The 18,306-nt window shown below is 48.7% G+C and overlaps 2 protein-coding genes across 2 annotated transcripts in view; both read left to right on the top strand.

The window, feature by feature from the left end:
- Positions 1 to 5,877, top strand: part of prkg1l (protein kinase cGMP-dependent 1, like) — an 18,481-nt gene extending 12,604 nt beyond the window's left edge. Inside the window, 10 exon segments of the mRNA XM_035536321.1 lie at positions 89 to 185; positions 679 to 777; positions 779 to 819; positions 1,256 to 1,345; positions 1,646 to 1,787; positions 1,926 to 2,089; positions 4,052 to 4,174; positions 5,035 to 5,094; positions 5,204 to 5,270; positions 5,390 to 5,877. Coding sequence (XP_035392214.1) covers positions 89 to 185; positions 679 to 777; positions 779 to 819; positions 1,256 to 1,345; positions 1,646 to 1,787; positions 1,926 to 2,089; positions 4,052 to 4,174; positions 5,035 to 5,094; positions 5,204 to 5,270; positions 5,390 to 5,488 — 982 coding nt within the window. The 3' untranslated portion in view covers positions 5,489 to 5,877.
- A 100-nt stretch (positions 5,878 to 5,977) lies between these two features.
- acsl2 (acyl-CoA synthetase long chain family member 2) lies at positions 5,978 to 18,077 on the top strand. The gene is made up of 20 exons (XM_027011214.2): positions 5,978 to 6,062; positions 11,255 to 11,460; positions 11,598 to 11,712; positions 11,985 to 12,049; positions 12,251 to 12,352; positions 12,610 to 12,709; positions 12,795 to 12,973; positions 13,174 to 13,206; positions 13,641 to 13,692; positions 14,157 to 14,230; positions 14,664 to 14,741; positions 15,121 to 15,255; positions 15,523 to 15,657; positions 15,749 to 15,844; positions 15,932 to 16,004; positions 16,126 to 16,214; positions 16,360 to 16,476; positions 16,682 to 16,825; positions 16,901 to 17,074; positions 17,430 to 18,077. Exons 2-20 carry the CDS (start codon positions 11,257 to 11,259, stop codon positions 17,568 to 17,570), a joined length of 2,106 nt encoding a protein of 701 aa, XP_026867015.2. The 5' UTR covers positions 5,978 to 6,062; positions 11,255 to 11,256; the 3' UTR covers positions 17,571 to 18,077.
- Positions 18,078 to 18,306: the final 229 nt, after the last annotated feature.

Raw genomic sequence — 18,306 nt, 5'->3', positions numbered from 1 at the left:
TTTACAATGCAGCAGTATTCAGAACAGCACTAGCATTAATACGGGCATTTCCCTCCTGAAACTGGGAACTGACTGTCGGCACTGCCAGGCCAGAGGTGGGAGGGGCCGAGCTGTGTGATGTGTCCTCCAGTGACGTGCAGGTTCTGTGTAACCTGGGAGAGGGACGCTTCGGCCACACGCAGCTGGTGAGGTTCTTGCATGTGCTACTCTGCATCGATGGCCGTTAAAGGTGCGATCTGTAGGGCCGTTAAAGGTGCGATCTGTAGGGCCGTTAAAGATGTGATCTGTAGGGCCATTAAAGGTGTGATCCACAGCGCTGACCAAAAGGCTCGTGTGCTGTCCATGTTGATGTAGACATATGTTTTCTCATAGAGGTACTGGTTTAGAATGGTTATTATTAATCTTGGAACTGACTTTTAATATCTATACTGTCCAGAGTAGGCCCACCATTTTGAAATATATGTCGTATATTAAACTTAGTAAGCAGACATCTGTCAATGACTGAATAATAAAATAACAGAATCAGATGGCAGGTGACTAACTGATCAGTGTATTATGATACAAAGCGAAAGCATGCTAATGGAACACAGCTGAACTGCAGTGGCTTAAAGTGTATTTAAAAAAAAACAAAAAACATCTCATTGAATTTTGACCTGTTACTGTTGTGTTCCCATTCAGGTGCATCTGAAAGAGGACGCCAGCCGCATGTTGGCGCTGAGGATCATACGGAAGAGAGCATTAGTGAGCCCTAGCCAAAGAGAACGAGTCCTGGCCGAAAAAACAAATCACAATGGATGCCCACTGTCCGTTCATAGTCAGGTGTGGACTCGATACCCATGTTGACCGAACACTTCCTGCCCATAACTTCTAAAGGAGAAGCTAAAGAAGAGATCCTCGACGATGCCTTCTCAACAAATAGCATCTTTACCGTTGCCGTCTCAGCAGGTGGCATCGTAACAGGGAGACCACTCGGACACCGTTGTGAGGGGTCAGAGTGAAGTTAGACATCCTATGTTCTGCAGGTTGTTCCTCTGCAGGGATGTCACTAATAACCGAGAAACGATCGTAACTAGCAAAGCCAAGCACTTCTCTGCAGCGGCTATGCACTCGCAGACATAAGATCTTAGGTGGATTATCCCTGAGTTAGCGGTATATCACCCAAAGTGTCTAAATGAACGGTTTTATATGGGATTCTGTTTTTTGTACAATTGAGCTTGTGCGCATCCATTTGAAAACACGTCTTCTCTCCTCTCAGGTTGTACTCTACTTTCAGAGATGCTAAGTGTCTGTACATGCTGACGGAGGCATGTTTAGGCGGAGATCTGTGGACCTTGCTAAGAGACAGGTGGCTGTGGTCTAAACTCCTAAACTCCTACATCTAATTCAAAACCTAAACATTAGATTATTTGTTATTTGTGCTTTTATACAAAAGTAATATATTGCAGAATATTATTTTTGTTGTCTGATTGCAAAATATTTCATTTCCACATGGCTTTGCATCCTGGATATATTAGCTGTACGTTTTTTGTATTCAGTCTGTACGTTACCTTAAAGTCAGCAGTCACTGTGCAGCAGGTTTGGGACGAGGGAGGGGGTTTAAAGGGTTAAGTTATTCTCCATGAGTGACAGTCCGTCCTCGTTTCAGGGGTCCGTTTGAGGAGAGCGTGACGTGCTTCTACACAGCCTGTGTGCTGGAGGCTCTGGCTTGCCTCCATGACCGAGGTGTCGTTCACAGAGACCTCAAGCCAGAAAACGTCCTGCTGGACCAGAGAGGATACGCCAAGCTGGTGTGGTGTCCAATGCTTCAGAACTGGCAAATAATGAGAAAATGCTCTTGATAAATCTGCCATTTCTTTAAGGAAATTTTTGTTCTAGACATTAATGAGCCCCTCCCTTCACCAACTCTCTCTCTCTCTCTCTCCCAGTCGGGATTTGCCTGTGCTAAGAAGCTGGACTCTCTGCACAGGGCCTGGTCCTTCTGTGGGTCACCAGGTCACCAGGCCCCAGAGGTCATCCTGCAGAAAGGTCACAGCCTGCCCGCTGACCTCTGGGGTTTAGGGGTGTTTGTGTATGAGCTACTCAACGGCAGGTGAGATTGGCAATTCAGTTACAAAATCTCTATTAGACTACTACCTAGACCTAATCTCTATTTTAGACTACTAGACCTAATCTGGACAAGAGTGTCTGCCAAATGCCGTAAATGTAAATATAAATGTCACCTAATGTGGGAATAGCGTCTATTCTGTTAAAACCTTGCAAGCACATTATTATAGAACCATCACAAAAGAGCTGAAAGACAAGTCAAATCTGTGAACTCGCCCATAGATGAATAAATCTAATCTGACTGAACTATGGTTTAATCTATAACTAATTAGAAGCGTCTTTATGTCAGGGAAACATATGGAGAATCCCACAGATTTAGCTCCTCACAATCTATTTTAAATGTTCTCTTTATCCGTCTGGTTCCGCGGGTATTCATTTTCATCTCATATTTCAGCTCAACTCATATTACTCATATCCGCCTTCACAAGCACACACACACACACACACACACACACACACACAAAGACTCAGCAAGCCTGTTACAGACAGATTGAGCCGTCAAACCCAGCTTTGGTAGCAGAGGTGAGTAACCGGCTGTGTTGAATGCCTTTGATATGTCAGTACGAAGAGGCAGCACACACCTGTTTATTTCCTAAATAAAACCGAGCTCGGCTGCTAAAAAAAATGTATCCATAACTGTTATTCATTCCCTAAAACTGAGTGAGGTGCATTAAAATAGCAGGAAGGCATGAAGCTGTCTTTTGAATGCTGGTAAGGAATGACAGGTTTTAAATATGCTGGTTACAGAGTGGCTGTACTGCATAGTATTGCTGATATTCCCAACTTTAAAAATGATTCCAGAAATAATAAGCATATTAAAACGGGATCCTGAGTGTGTTAGCATTTTAGCAACAAAAAGGAGATACATCTTTAGAATAATTCTCATACAATGTCTCTTTAAAATAATTCCCTTACAGTGACTGTTTAGAATAATTCTCATACAATCACTCTTTAAAATAACTCCCTTATAGTGACTGTTTAGAATAATTCTCGTACACTGACTCTTTAAAAATAATTCCCTTACAGTGACTGTTTAGAATAATTCTCATACAATGACTCTTTAAAATAATTCCCTTACAGTGACTGTTTAGAATAATTCTCATACAATGACTCTTTAAATGGATTCCAGAGAAAATAGATTTCCCTTTAGATGAATTCTCATATAGTGTCTCTTAATAAATTAATAAATTAATTCCAGAGAAACTGTCCAATGCTAAAGTTACTGAGAACTGGCTGTTCTACACATTTAGGAAGAGCAAACGTCTTCTACTATTCCGGTTTGAAGACATACAGAACTGTAGGGAATCTCATTAATATTCGCACTGGCCGGTTCCTCCCTCAGTTCTCCACACACTGTAAAACGTTTATCTTCTGTCCTGTATTTACATGTGAAACAAATCCTGATGTGAGATCCCGTACCTCTAAAAAAATTAAATAAATAAAAAAGTCACGTGACCCGAAGACTGTTGAACGGACTAAAATGTATTTATATTCTTTTTCAAAGCGGATGGACAGACGCTTGGCACAAAGAATACTGAGTGTGAGTTCCTAACCCACCGCGGGCGTGAACGCGTTTAATGGGTCTGCAGGTGACGAGGAGAAAGCGGGAGAGCACGCCACACTGTTTATGTTATTTATCTTCTCCACTGGAGCTGACGGCACAACGCCTTCATCAAAAAGCACACTGACCGTCAATTCCAAACCTTTCATCCATCCAAGAGTTGAGAATGCAAGCAGAGCGTAGTCAGGGTCACTGTGTGACACATAAAAAAAGACGAATTGTGGATGTATAAGAAAACATTTTATATATATAAGATCATTTAGTAAACACAGCTTTCATACATGTTCATGTAACCATTTTATAGTGTGCATATTTGAAATGTGCATCCAGTGTACACATGTGGATTTTTGCAGTGGTGGAGTTACATGTGTCCCCGATCCTCCCCAGTCCCCCGTTCACAGGTGCCGACCTGCTAAAGACCTGTGCAGCGGTTCTGAAGGGGATTGATGCCGTGGAGTTCCCGAGGTCGATCAGCAGAGCCGCGGCCGAACTCGTCAAGGGGCTTTGCAGGTAGTGCCGCGGTCCAAGAGCGATGTGCTTGTGCCACTTACACTGACAGTGCATGTCTGTGCCCTGCAGCTCTGAGGACAGCCAGGGGTTTGCTCCGCTTCAGACGATGGCTGAGTTTCCATGCGAGTTGCTCAGACACTTGACTCTCATTGGAGGAAATTCCTAAACAAGCACTTCATGTTGTTATATTAATCATTAAAATAATGGGGCCATACAACATAGGGCCAACGAATTGATGAGAATAGCTTGAACCTTACTCTCATCATGTATTTTGTGTGAGCCTTTAATGTCTTGGAATATTGTTACATTATCAATTAAAGGAGCAATATTTTTTTTCTAGTAATTCTTCTTCACATTATGAAACTGCCATTATACTGACACCTAGTGGCCTGGATGTATCAGAGGTACCGTTCTAAATCTACATTAAACATGGTTGCGTCTATGTGGAGGTCCCACAGTATGGAACATAAACTTGATCATTCAGGAACTACAAAGCCCTCTGATCTCATGTGAGCAGCACATGGGCAGGAAAAAATGTTTTTAAAAAATCCCTTTCAGACATATTGTTTGCTACTTTATGCTGGTAAAAATGACTGATTGCTCCTTTAAATATGTGTTGGCATATTTGTGGTAATCTGTATACCTCCCCCAAAAAGGCTATTTAAAAGCTACTTTTTGGAGGAAAAGGAATTGATTCCTCTGTCATTCAGGGTAACACACACACACACACACACACACACACACACACACACACACACACACACACACACACACTGTCTCTTCTCTCAGAACAGATGTGCTCTGCTTTAGGAGGGTGTGTGTGTCTGTCTGATGCTGCTCATTTATCATCCCCCTTTCAGGGAGGACCCCAGCAAGAGACTGGGCTGTGGGACCCTCCTCAAGGACGTCCGTGGACACAAGTAAGCACCCCGTGAGAGGTGAAATGCGAGCACTCGTTAGAGAGCAAAACAGACAGGGTGGAAGGAGAGACAATGATTATGCCTTTGTCTGATTTTTGACGCTTTTCAGGTTTTTCGAGGGGTTTGACTGGGAAGGTCTCCTCATGGGCTCACTCACTCCACCAATAGTTCCAAATGTAGGCAACACAGGCCCTCTTCCCATCAAAACACACATTATTAAAATTCACCAAGAAACCTTTTACGTTGTCAAGCTCAACCTGCTCTATTTTTTGTTTTTTTTGTTTTTGCATCGCAGGTTCACAGTCTATTGGATTGTAGTGGCGCCTGTTCTAGCAGCGAGAGCCACACAAATTTATCTCCCGTAGACGACTCGGACTGGGACAAGGATTTCTGATCCATCCTTTGGTCAGATATGGATTAGGCAGATGGACAAATCCTAACGAACGTCTTTAATACTGAGAGCGCTCTAGTTCATCTCGTGATGGATTGTTTCCGCCCACCGAATGCAAGCGTGCGAAAGCTGAAAAGGGAATTCCTTTGTACTTGGTGATCATTGTGGCGCAGTCCAGTCATCCTGTTTCTAATGTTTGGGTGTTATCTGTTATCTTCCCAGTAAAGCTCGTAGATGTGACATGAATGTGGAATTACCGTGGTGCCACAAAAGGGTGAAACGGGTTGCAAATTTTCAGCACGAAAGAAAGTTGTGAAGAAAATGTTGTGATTACCCGTCAGGGCGAGACGGATAATAATTAGCAAAAAAATAATGCAAAAATGCAAAATATAAAGTCTATAGTGTAAACACTTTTATTCCGGTTGGCCTAAGTTTTTGTGACGTCATCCCCGGTTAAAGAGGGCGCGAGGGCGGGTTTGTGGTTCGAGGAGGCACGAGGGGCCAGCTGGGATTTAGTCGCCACGGCGTCTGCAGAAAGTAAAACTTTGTGAAGAGGCGCGAGCTACGTCCACTATAGGTAAGACCAGCTTTCCTAAAAAAAAAAAAACAAAAAAAAAAACGCGCATAACGTTTCGGAGGCTCCCGACACTGTCGTGCGAAGATCTTAAATGTTTTCTGCGAGGCGTCGGCGTTTAAGAGCTGATTCATTCATTCATTCGTCGGGTCACACACGCACCGGTTACTGTGTGTCGTTTCTGGGCTTTTCACAAAAGGTAAGGCTGGATCAGGCGAAGTTTTACACTGGCTAGAGTTAAACCGTAAAGGTAACGTTTTATTTGCAGTACGTGTCGGTAGCGTCTAAGCATGGCACGTGGATGCATTTTGCGATCATAGCCACTTTTACCACGACAGGAAAAGGATTTCTCTGTATTTTAATTTATTATTTTTTTTGCTATCGTGACACAACCGGAGATACAAATCGTGCGAATATGATTTAAAAAAAAATTAAACACAGTATTTAAGCTCCGCGTCTTTACAGGCCGCGTAAAACGCGCATCCTTCGTCCCGGGCTGTTTGCTTGGCGTGCCCGATGATAACATGCACAGTCCTTTAGCTAGTGCTGGAGCAGAGAGAGAGTGCTCACACAGCGCTACTGGAAAATCACGTATGTATACCTTACTCATAAAAAACCTTCCTTTTTTAATATGAAAGCGAAGGTAGTTAAGTGGAAGACACCACCGTGCGTGGCCTGTCATTGTGTGGTTAGTTATTCCAGTGCAATACAAGCATTTCTTCACTTTGTTCTGCCCCAGTGTACATGGGAAGATGCATCGCACCTGGGCAGGATGTGTGAAAATACGTCTCACACCAGCAGGCTAAACGCTACCAGTGACTCAAACGTACTGCTAGTGCCCAGAGTCGTCTGTCCAGTTTAGACAAATGCCAAAAGTATCGGCTAACGTTTTTCTAGTTCTCCAAAGGGCTCAAGCATACGCTGCCAATAGCTTTTTTTACGGTATTGTGCTGAAAACCAGCCCGTCCCAGCAGATTAATGAAATGCGCATCTTTCTCCTCACCGCCTGTCCCCTTCACAGAACCCCCTTATTGTGTCTGAGTCTTATAGTGCCTTGTTCTTCACGCTTCATTTAGGAATCGCAGCCGGAAAACACCCGGACCATTGACCTGTCAGCCCCGTGCGTCTCGCCCGTTCGCCGGGTCTGCGTAGCTGCCCGGTCCCTCGCTTTTCCCGCGCCCTTCTAACGAAGCGGCACAGGAACCCCGAGTCCTGCTGGACCGTCCGTGTCGCTCGACGTACAAGCCTCTCGCGCCTCCGTCGCTGGCCACTGCGTGCTTTGACGCCAGAGCCTGGGTGGCGCTCGCGGGCAAAACCGCTCTAGCGCGAAGCCCGGAGCTGCACGCTCCCGCGCGCTATACAAGGAGCAAAGGGCAAATAAAAACAATGGAAACGCAATCAATCACACACCGTCGAATGTCATGGAGTTGGTTATGTGATCTGGTGTTGATCGATGATGAGTAATTGTAGAGGTAGTCTGACAGGTGTGGAAGGTGGAAGCCTGTACGCGAAAGCAGCAGGGGGGGGACTTGGTTTGCTCGTCAAACAAATGCGCAACATTGACGGGGAGGCTCATTTTGAGCACTTGCGTTCTTTTGGTCCGACACCCATTCCATATGTCCTGACAGACTTTTCCCCTGGCCAATAAACGATCGTGACTCGTCGGCGTCGCCAAACTGACCGGCTGTTTCGGTTTTCGAGCGCTACGCGCGCTCGCCCACGACCCGTGGAAGCAGTCTGCGCCCGAGCGTCTCGTCCCCAGCTCCGTCCCTTTGCTCCGCGTGCGCAGTAGACGTGAACCAGACTTGTCTTCTCCGGTGACCGTCATGGACGAGCGTATTCGCCTTTCAGGAGTGTTTCGTTCGCCGGCGCATCCAAAGGCGCATGAGATTTAAATGTTAGTCATTAATAGAGTGTCTTTGGGAACAGGTAAAAATGACGAAAAACGTTTTCAATCTCGTCGGGGGGGGGGGGGGGGGGCAGGTATGGGTATGTTAGGAGGGAAGTTATGTACCTGGGAAAGGACAAGGTTGGGAGGGATGTCCCCGATTTCCCCCTCAAGCTGGACTGCCTGTTCTTTGCACAGTTGGCTGCTCCCCTCGAGCACCCCATCAATATTTTATACAGTTGTGGTTGTCCTGGCCATTGCGTCAACTGGTCCAACTCCGGCCCCAAGGCCAAGACGCTGCCGGAGCACTGTGAGCGTTCGGTTGGATGGAGCAAATCGTTCCCGGTGGGTCTACAGCCCAAGACCCTCGTCAAGCATAGGGTTTTGTAGAAGGATGGGGGGGACTCATGCGGTTGTGGGCCTGGACGAGGAGGACACATGGTCCAGAGTACCACCGAAAGGGTTAGACAACTGGCTGGAGGACCTGAATTGGCAGTGCGTGCATGGCACACACGTTCTGTACAGGCACGGGCTTACTAGACTCCCGCGTTGCCCACGGCTCGACTGCGCTGGAGAAGAAACCCTCAGGCATGTTTTTTGGGACTGTGGGTATGCGCAGGAGGTCTGGAGCAAGGTAGCCGACCTGTGCGGGGCATTGGACCTGCAGGGGTGGCCCCAGGATACCGGGCCTTCCTTCGCGTCCCGGATATGGGAGCTGGTCAGCATCGCCAAAAAAGAACTTTGGAATGCGAGGACCAGCCCCATCCAAAAGGGGACATGCCTGGACACCTGGGGATTGCATAAGAAAGTCTGTGTGGATTGGAAATTCAGGATGGAGCGTGACGTCATTCGGTGGGACTACGACGCGGCGAAGGAGCGGTGGAAGGGCCTCTTCGAGCTGTAGGCCCCCCCGAAGTTTTTAGGGTTTTAGTTGAAAAAGGTTTTAAAATTTAGCTGAGACTCTGCTCCATCCGGTGGTTCCAGCGAACCACTGCTTTGTTTTATCCACCATGATGGAGCCACATGATGTAACGGGGTTTTAGATGGAAATTGTATGTCCAGTTTTTTACTAATAAGCGTGTGTGTGTTTTTAGTTATACTTTTAAACCTAACATTTAACACTTATTTATTATCGTGTTTTTATTTTATCATTGCATGCCCTGTTTTTTTTAACTAACTATGGATATACTTTTTAAATGTAAACTTTATCTCTATTATGGTGGTAGCATTTTAGTGGTGTTTTATAGTCTGTCTGTCTTATGGGGAGACCGTTTTAACTGTTTTATGGTTTGTTCGTTTGCCCAGGCACAGTGGGCCGAGTGCGATCTTTTAATGGACATTTTATCACGGACATTTTTATGAACTTTAAAATACTCCCATGTAATTGTTACATGGGGTGACCGTGATATTTTATTTGTCCTGGACTTTTAGTGGATTTTTAAGTATGATGCTGTATTTTATGTTTGATTGTGAATAAATAAATCGACAAAAAAAAATCTTTGGGAACAGGTAAACCTGTTGTTCACAGGACATTTGTAATCTCGTGGTGGTGTATTTATATTTGCGTACTTCCAGCTTTTTCGGTGAGAGCGTTACAACGGTAAGGGAGGATTCCTTAAAGGCGCAAATATTCCTCCTTGACTGCGGGACTTTATCGCAGAGTTTCGGGCTCTGCCAGGTGCCGTGTCCCGCGCGCGAAGTTGGCCCTTTCCTCGGGGAATGCGCGCTGGCTTTTAGCAGGGCGGCTGACTGATGGCTTCTGTGTTTGACTGCTTTTGTTCGGCGGCCACCCCACCCCCGGACGGCGCAATAGCTCCGGTCTTCTTCTCTCCCAAGGCCTTCACATTCGGGACAGGGCCTTTTATTAACGCGTGCACGCACGAGAGCGCCTTTTATTATCGCGGGTGCACGAGGGAGCGCGGGAGACGCGTTTATCTGCAGCCTCGCGGAGCTGTGAAGGAGAGGGGAGCGGAGAGCCGCCCGTCAGCCCCTCCGCTGGGCTCTTGGCTGCCCTGTGGAGTCGCGTTAAACGTCGCGTTGGGTATTTGATTGTGAGCCAAGCTGTGGGTTGGGCGGCGGCGGCGGCGTTGTCTTCCGTTTTATTTTCAGTATTTCCAAATAATCGAGTTTGACGCCACTCGCTGCTTTTTGTGAGCGTTAGAGTTGATGCAGTTGTTGGGAGTCTCTGGATGTAAGGAGTTAGAAGAGGTAGTAACTGGCACGAAGCCGGGCAGCGGGTGCTGGCAGCGTTGGCGTTTTGCGATGGAGACGGAGTGGGATGGTTTAAGGGGTGATGACGTTACTCTTTTATTCCTGACATTAAGAGGAGCGAGTGAGGGGCGGGGGCGGGGGAACTGGGTGAGAGGTGAAAGTGGGTGGACGAGGGCGGAGGGCTGTTGTGCTGTAATGAATAGCACAGCAGGAAAAGGAGCGCGCCGGAATGCCACAGGCTTGGAGACGGCCCCGCACGGGAATGATGGGGCAGCCCGCTGTTGGGGTTATTGGTGTCTAAGTGCGCACGTCGCTCGCACCGGTCACTCTCTCTCAGACGTGCACTCGCATCGGGATTGTGGTTGGTCGTTAGAGAGCTGCTACTGTGTCCCTGACGCGCACACACAGAAGCAGTGCGTTATGGAGGGATGATCTGAGCTTCCCTCGACGCCAAGCTCAACACTTCATCCATTTCTTCTTTCTCTTCATTTGCTGTCTCCTTCTTTTTCTTTTGTCCTCCTTGACTCCATTTCCTGCCATGTCAGTGTGAGTTCTGTGTCTGTAAATGGCCGAGGGTAACCCAAACGCCTGCTGCAATCCAACCAATCAGCAACCAATCATGCCAACAAGACTCAGAAGTTTGGCCATGTGTCTGCCCTGTGTGGCCAGCACTTTGTTAGCCATTTTCAGTGTGGTCCTAGTGTTGAAGACACTGGAGGGAATTAAAAATCTAATAAACATATAAAACAATAATCCATCTTTTGGACTGTCATCACATTCCATCTGTAATTTTTGCAGCTTTAACACACCTGACTCAGCAGGTCGGCCAAATGCTGTGTGTACACGGTGAGCTTTAAACCACATTAGGGGAAGCGCCCGGCCTACCGCAACGGGGAGGGGACATTTGGCTGCAGCTAAAGACACCCAGGCAGGGTTTGGGTCTCTGGGGTTCAGAATTTAAAATGTGCAGAAAGTGCTTTTTGTGCTGGTGGAAAAAGGTTTGGATACATAATGGTTTAGTCTCTCTCTCTCTCTCTCTCTCTCTCTCTCTCTCTCTCTCTCTCTCTCTCTCTCTCTCTCTCTCTCGCTCTCTCAGCTATGCAGTGGCGGGAGTGGCTCTGTTCCCTCGGTGGTGGAGTGGGGCGCTCGGACTTGGAGGACCTTCGCAGTGTGCTCCCCTCTTTCTTCCCCTCGCTCTTTGGCCTCGGAGCACTGGCCTCTCTGACGGCCTACTGGCTGCTGACGCGGCCCCGGTCCATCCGGCCGCCCTGCGACCTGCGAGCGCAGTCCGTTCCAGTCCAGGTAAAGGCCGCTCACCCGGAGACCACCTAGCGCGCTACACCAGATCTGCTGGGGCCCCGATCCGGAATCCTGACTACGTCACGTGTGGCCGTGTCTGCTCCTTCCGCTAAGCCGCCGTGTTTGTGTGTGATCCTCAGGGGGATGCCAGTTGCCGGCGATCCGCACTGTTGAGGGACGACAACCTGCTGGACTTCTACTATGAGGACACCAAGACGGCCTACGAGATGTTCCAGAGAGGGCTGAGGATAGCAGGCAAGTGCAGCTGTCCCTGGAGCCATTAAGGCACTGTGGGCTGGGCAGGGCAGCTCCCTTTTCGCTCCTTTTACCCCCTGCGTGCATCACCACACCGTGACTGGCTGATCTTTTAGGGGCTTTGGCACACGGCCGACCGCTCCAGGAACGGAGCAGGTGTGAGGTCTGAGGTGTCTGCTGGCACTGGAAGCGAAGCAAAGCTGGTTTGCGCAGCAGCTGCCCTGGCAGGTCGGCTGCTGTCTCTCCTATCCTAATCCTGAGATGTCTCGCAGGGGACAGGCCGTGTCTGGGGTTCAGGAAGCCAGGAGAACCGTACCAGTGGATCTCCTACACCGAGGTGAGGCTACAGCCTGTTCACAACACGCTTGTTAGAATGTGGTGAGCAGAAATCCCTTGTAACAGAAGATGACTGCAGTACTGTGTGTGTGTGCGCACACACACACACACAACTACCTACCTGAGGTTTCCCCCATCATGCCATACAGTCCTGTAACTTCAAATCCTGTATTACATCTGGTCATGTGCTATCACGCCACAGGTGACGCACAGGGCCCAGGTGCTCGGCTCAGGACTACTGGCAAAGGGATGCCAGCCCAACCCAAAGCAGTTTATAGGAATCTTCTCCCAGAACAGGCCAGAGGTATGAAACACATACACAAGCTCATATTTGCACCACAAACATCAGGATCTTTTTGAAGTACAATTATGTACACACACAAGCTTATTTGCCTCTCTCTATTGGACCACAAGCATCAGAATGTTTTTGAAGAACGATTACGACCAAACGCGTGTATAGCTAACATGCCTGACATGACTAATCATAAGGGAATTAAAGCCTATAAATTTGCATGAAGCTCACTAGCTTTGTTGTCGTTTGACTCCCTCTGGTGGTCACAGTGGGTTATTGCAGAGTTGGCCTGCTACACTTTCTCCATGGCCGTGGTACCTCTGTATGACACACTGGGCCTGGAAGCTATGGTGCACATCCTCAATCTAGGTAGGGGTGTGTGTGTGTGTGTGTACCATTTAACACTCATTGCAGAGCCGATTTATTTAATATTTACCTCTGTGCCTCTGCCTAGCCGAGATCCCTCTGGTGATCTGCGACAAGATGGAGAAGGCCGAGTCCATGCTTGCGAATAAGGAAACTGGGGTGACACCCGCTCTGTCCTGTCTGGTGCTCTTCAACCCCATCAGCGCTGCCCTGGTGGAGCGGGGGAGGAACTGTGGCGTGGAAGTTCTGCACCTGTCGCAGCTCATGGTCAGAGGGGGCGTGGGATCAAATCACTGCTTTGACACATTTCATTGTGCATACACAGTCACCAGAGACAGTGTTTGAGCACAGGAAGAAGGTTGATGGTTGCCTATGGTAATAGTAAGTTAATTCAATTGATGGGGACTGCATCCTGTGCACTTCCTGTTATGTTGGGGTGAAAGTAATCTGTTTGTGTTTCCTGGCAGGCTCTGGGCAGGGATAATCTTCGCGCTCCAATAGTAAGTGTTCGCTCAAATGTTTTCCTTCCACCAGGGGGTGCTGAGCTGCAAGACAGTGCTCAAGTGTCCTTGTGTCCAGAATGCGTCAAGTTATAGCACTTTTGGTCACTAGTCCAAGATCCTTCACGTATGTGATTATGATCTGTCTTCCTGGGCATATTTGTGTCCCAAATCCTATTGTTTATTAATGTTAAATTGATCCGTTTCGCAAGACTGTCTACTCGAGGTCCAGTATTTGTGATCTAGATTTGGCTTCAGAATTACAGATGACTAAGTAAAGAAGGTTGACGTCACATGGTCCACGCCTGCCCAAACGCGCAGACTTCCTCAGATCTGTCCTGAGCAGGCGTCTCCGTGAAGTCTCGCCCGTGTTAATGTGGTTGTCTGGTGAAATGCTCCGAGTGTTGAAGCAGTGCTTGCGTGTTTTACTGCAGCCCCCTGAGCCTGAGGACCTGGCGGTCGTGTGTTTCACCAGCGGGACCACAGGTACACACATCGCTAGTGTTTGCTACAAGCTAGTGTTGGCGGCTGCAGTGGTAGCTCAGTGGTTAAGGTACTTGACCTGTAATCAGAAGGTTGCCGGTTCAAGCCCCACCACTGCCAAGTTGCCACTGTTGGGGCCCCTGAGCAAGACCCTTAACGCTCAGTTTCTCAAGTTGTACTCAGTCATAACTGTAAGTCGCTTTGGATAAAAGCGTCAGCTAAATGCCGTAAATGTCCCGATGGGTGTGTCTTGTTTGTTACGTCTCCGTCAGTTAGAAAGCTTTAGTTTCTGATGTTAAATCAGAAACAGAAGTGCTCAAGTCTGACCTGTGACTTTAAATATCCAATCACACCACAACTGGTGATGTCAACATTTTCACACACCACACATTGATAAAGTGTGTTGAGCTAGGAGCAGTAGTGTTGAAGGAAACCTGTGGTAAACGATTCGTTTCCTGTTCGTTCAGGAAAGCCCAAAGGTGCCATGATCACCCACGGCAACATTGCCTCCAACACGTCCTCCGTCATCAAGATCCTCGAGGTCCGTGTGCTCTTCCTCAAACATCGGCTCCCCAGGCCGCTGACACCATTACCTCGGAGACCTCGGTCCTGTCCGTATCTGCCACACACGCTGAAGATGTGTCTTCTGTCTTCTTGCTGCCCCTTGTTACGCCATTACCCGCAGAATGCTGTACATCTCTCTCTCTCTCTCTCTCTCTCTGTGACCCCTCTTAGTTGGGTGCTAATGTTGGTAACTGGCTTATCCAATCAGATGCTAAATTCTAAACTCTTCAGTCTGGCAGAGCGGAAGACAAATCGCACGCTTAAAACACTTCAGGGTGTCTTTTAAAAAAATATTCATTTTTTAAAATTCAGTTGCCCATTTTAAATGTGTTTTAAGCATTTCATCGTCCCGTTTCCACTGGACTGTGTGTCTCACCGTTTTGGGTGATGCGTGTTGTCTGTAATTGCAGGGCTTCTTTGTGATTCGCCAAGAGGACGTGTCCATCTCGTACCTGCCCCTGGCCCATATGTTCGAGCGCATGATTCAAGTAAGCCTGCCCATTCTAGCATGCAAGCGTCAGCATGGCACCTGGGCTCATCTTTTTGAACCTCCCTGTGCCACAGGTCAAGGGTCAGGGAGTGTATCAGAGTTCAGAACTAGCAGCAGGGAATTCGTAGTCCTAAGGGCACAGATGCCTTTTTTAGCTAAAGGAGGTGAACAGTGAGTCATGGACATCTTGCCATAAAGTCTGTTAATATAAGCAAACGTTTTGGCTTCATCATGTGAGCAAAATCCAAGTTTCGTTGCGTATTGTACTGTTTCAGTTAAATGGCACAACGCGAGCGTCGTTAAGCCCATAGCTAATAAGACATGCGCGAGTGTCTCTACGGTCTTCCTCCCTTCTTTGGTGCACCATGTGTCCTCAGGTGTCCATGTTCGTCCATGGAGCGAGAGTGGGCTTCTACCAGGGGGACGTCTCCCTGCTCATGGACGACATCAAAGCCCTGCGACCCACCTTCTTCCCCGTGGTGCCCCGCCTACTCACCCGCATCTATGACAAGGTGATGGTGCTGACCCAGCTGTTACTGGTGATCTGTGATGAGGTGATGGTGCTGACCCAGCTGTTACTGGTGATCTATGATGGTGAGGACACAACTGTTATCGGTGTTGCTGGTTTGCGATCATCGCTCGGTCTGGTCTGTTGGGCACGTGGACCAGAAGGTTCAGATTCACGCAGCCTGGGCACGTGTCGTGATTTAGGAGTTGATGAGAGAGCTCGTCCAGGCCTCTCAAGTGTTTGGGTGTGTAAACGCATCCTATGTGTGCAGATCCAGGGCTCGGTGACGTCACCGCTGAGGAGGGCTATCCTGCACTACGCCGTGAAGCGCAAACAGGCCGAAGTGAACAGCGGAATCATCCGGAACAACAGCCTGTGGGACCGACTCATATTCAACAAGATCCAGGTGTCCTGCTGCAGAACTGCCCCGTGCCGTGGGGCTCTCATGGGCTGCCTATCCCCAGCGCCCACTCATGCTGCTCTCTCCACCCCCACAGGCCACCCTGGGGGGCAGGCTGCGCTTCATCCTCACCGCCTCCGCCCCAATCTCCCCTGCTGTGCTCTCCTTCCTCCGGGCCACCCTTGGCTGCCTGGTGAGTGTGTGTTTGTCCCAGTACTAGTAACAGGAGCTGCAGGGGAATGGGCTGATCTTAACGGAGCTTGTTTTTTCATGGGTGCAGATATTTGAGGGCTACGGTCAGACTGAGTGCACGGCAGGCTGCACCTTCTCCATGCCCGGAGACTTTAGCGCAGGTAACGCCCCGCCTCAGCCTGCCGGTACTCCCACGAACGTGCGTGTGTGGCAACTTTGATCGGCGCATGCGCCAGGCGTCTGGCTGAGTGTCTGACGCACGTAATGCGCTCGACATTACAGGCCATGTTGGACCTCCTCTGCCTTGTGCCATGGTGAAGCTGGCCGACATTCCAGACATGAGCTACTACGCCAAGCGTGGACAAGGAGAGGTAAATGCACACAGTTAAACAGCAGTAATTACAAAACCCTGGACTGGATTTGGATTCAAACACCTGGATTCAAACACCTAGTACAGGGGTTCACAGGAAGGAAATCGTCTGTGTGTGTGTGTGTATGTGTGTGTGTGTGCATCAGATCTGTATCCGTGGACCCAGTGTGTTTCAGGGGTACCTGAAAGATGAGGAGAATACAGCCCAGGCTCTGGATGGCGACGGTTGGCTGCACACAGGAGATGTGGGACAATGGCTGCCGGTTAGTGCCGGAGGCCCTGCCCACTGCCACATCAATGCCCCGCCCACTGCTACATCAACACGCCTTCTATAATGATGCATTGCTAACATCCATCCACATCACCACAGTCACTCTGGATGTGCTGTATTTTTTAAATTCTACTGTATTTAAACGTAACAGCAAACCCGAGCACTAGCACGCGGACGCGTCTCTCTGCTCTGTTTAGAACGGGACCCTGCGGATCATAGACAGGAAGAAGCACATCTTCAAGCTGTCCCAGGGAGAGTACGTGGCTCCGGAGAAGATTGAGAACATCTACATGCGCAGCGTTCCCGTGTTGCAGGTGTTCGTGCACGGCGACAGCCTCCAGGTGAGCACGCACCTGCCTGTTAAGGCACCTGAAGCCTGGTCCTCTGCTTCACCATGCTTCTGTCCTCCGTTTCAGTCCTGCGTGGTCGGGATTGTGGTCCCAGACCCAGAAGTGTTTGTTGACTGGGCCAGAGAGAGGGGAATTGTGGGATCCTACGAGGAGCTCTGTCAGAATTCCGACGTTAAGAGCGCTGTGCTGGAGGACATGGTTGCCATGGGGAAGGAGGCGGGGCTGAAGTCCTTCGAACAGGTGCCACCTGCACTAATGCTTGTCTCTTACCTCTGTGCTGGTATCAGCCTGGGTCCACCAGGTGTTGGTGGTACCAGAAAACCACTAGCTCGTGCTGTTTGTATCCATCTGATATTTAAGTTGTAGATGCAGCTATTAATGCATCTGTGCTATAACAGGCATGCAATTCTGCATATAAGGCTACACACCCCAATCATACAATTGGGTCATTTATGGGATTTGGATTCCTGGGGTGTAGAACTGCTATGTTTAGGGTAAACGGTTCCATCTTAGATGGATTACAGCAAATGGAGTGAATGAACACTCATCGGTGCCACGCACCAAACCCCTGTTCCCGTGTGCCTTTCTCCGTCAGGTGAAGGACCTGTATCTGCACCCGGAGATGTTCAGTGTGAGTAACGGTCTCCTCACGCCCACCCTGAAGAGCAAACGCGTGGAGCTGCGCCAGGTTTTCCGCGAGCAGATCGCGCTAATGTACAGCAAAGTGGCCGTATAGGGCGTCGGCACGCGCGTCGTCGCTCGTCCGTTAACGTTTGTAGGTAAACACTAATAGTAGCCTTCCTACCGAACTGGAAAACGTGCTGTTTTAGAGCGCACTGCGCGCCACAGGCTGCAGGACGCGAGGAGAGTCGGGGATCCGCAGTCAGCCTGCGCTGCTGCTGGTGAATTATTCATGCACGTGACGACAGCGAGGAGGAAACCAAGAGCCACAACTCCAAGTTGTACGTTTTCCCTAAAAAGTGGAATCCATGGCGGCCTAATTGAACGAGCAGATTGTATGCAGCTCCTTTAGGCCCGTGAGATCGTCTCGAGCGTCCTGACTAGCGCTCTTCGTGGCCCGTCGCACTAGTTGCGCGCGGTTTGCGCTCGGGCAGTTTTGCTGGAGAAACCGGCGCTTCCCACGGGGTGAACGGACGGCGCTTAATGACTTTCTTTTGCAATGATTCCACGGTCGTATATTTGGTGTCTGGGGTTTTAAGAATAAAGTCGCACTTTCATGGAACGATGTGTGTGCAGCGCAACTAATTTGACTTTCTCAACGGGGTAATTACTCATCAACCGAGTCATTACCCTTCTGTGCAATTTATGATGTGCATATTTAGGAAAGTTAAGCGTGTGGACAACGCAGTGCTCTACATCCTGAGATTATGACCCATTTGACTTAATTCAGATGAAGGCTGAGATGTACTGAAGCCTACGTGCTGTTTCTATTTAAACAAAAGGAGCTAATA

This window comes from Electrophorus electricus, chromosome 18 (assembly GCF_013358815.1).
Source record: "Electrophorus electricus isolate fEleEle1 chromosome 18, fEleEle1.pri, whole genome shotgun sequence".
NCBI lineage: Eukaryota > Metazoa > Chordata > Actinopteri > Gymnotiformes > Gymnotidae > Electrophorus > Electrophorus electricus.
Note: the sequence above shows the minus strand (reverse complement) of the source record. Positions and strands in the feature narration are given on the sequence as shown.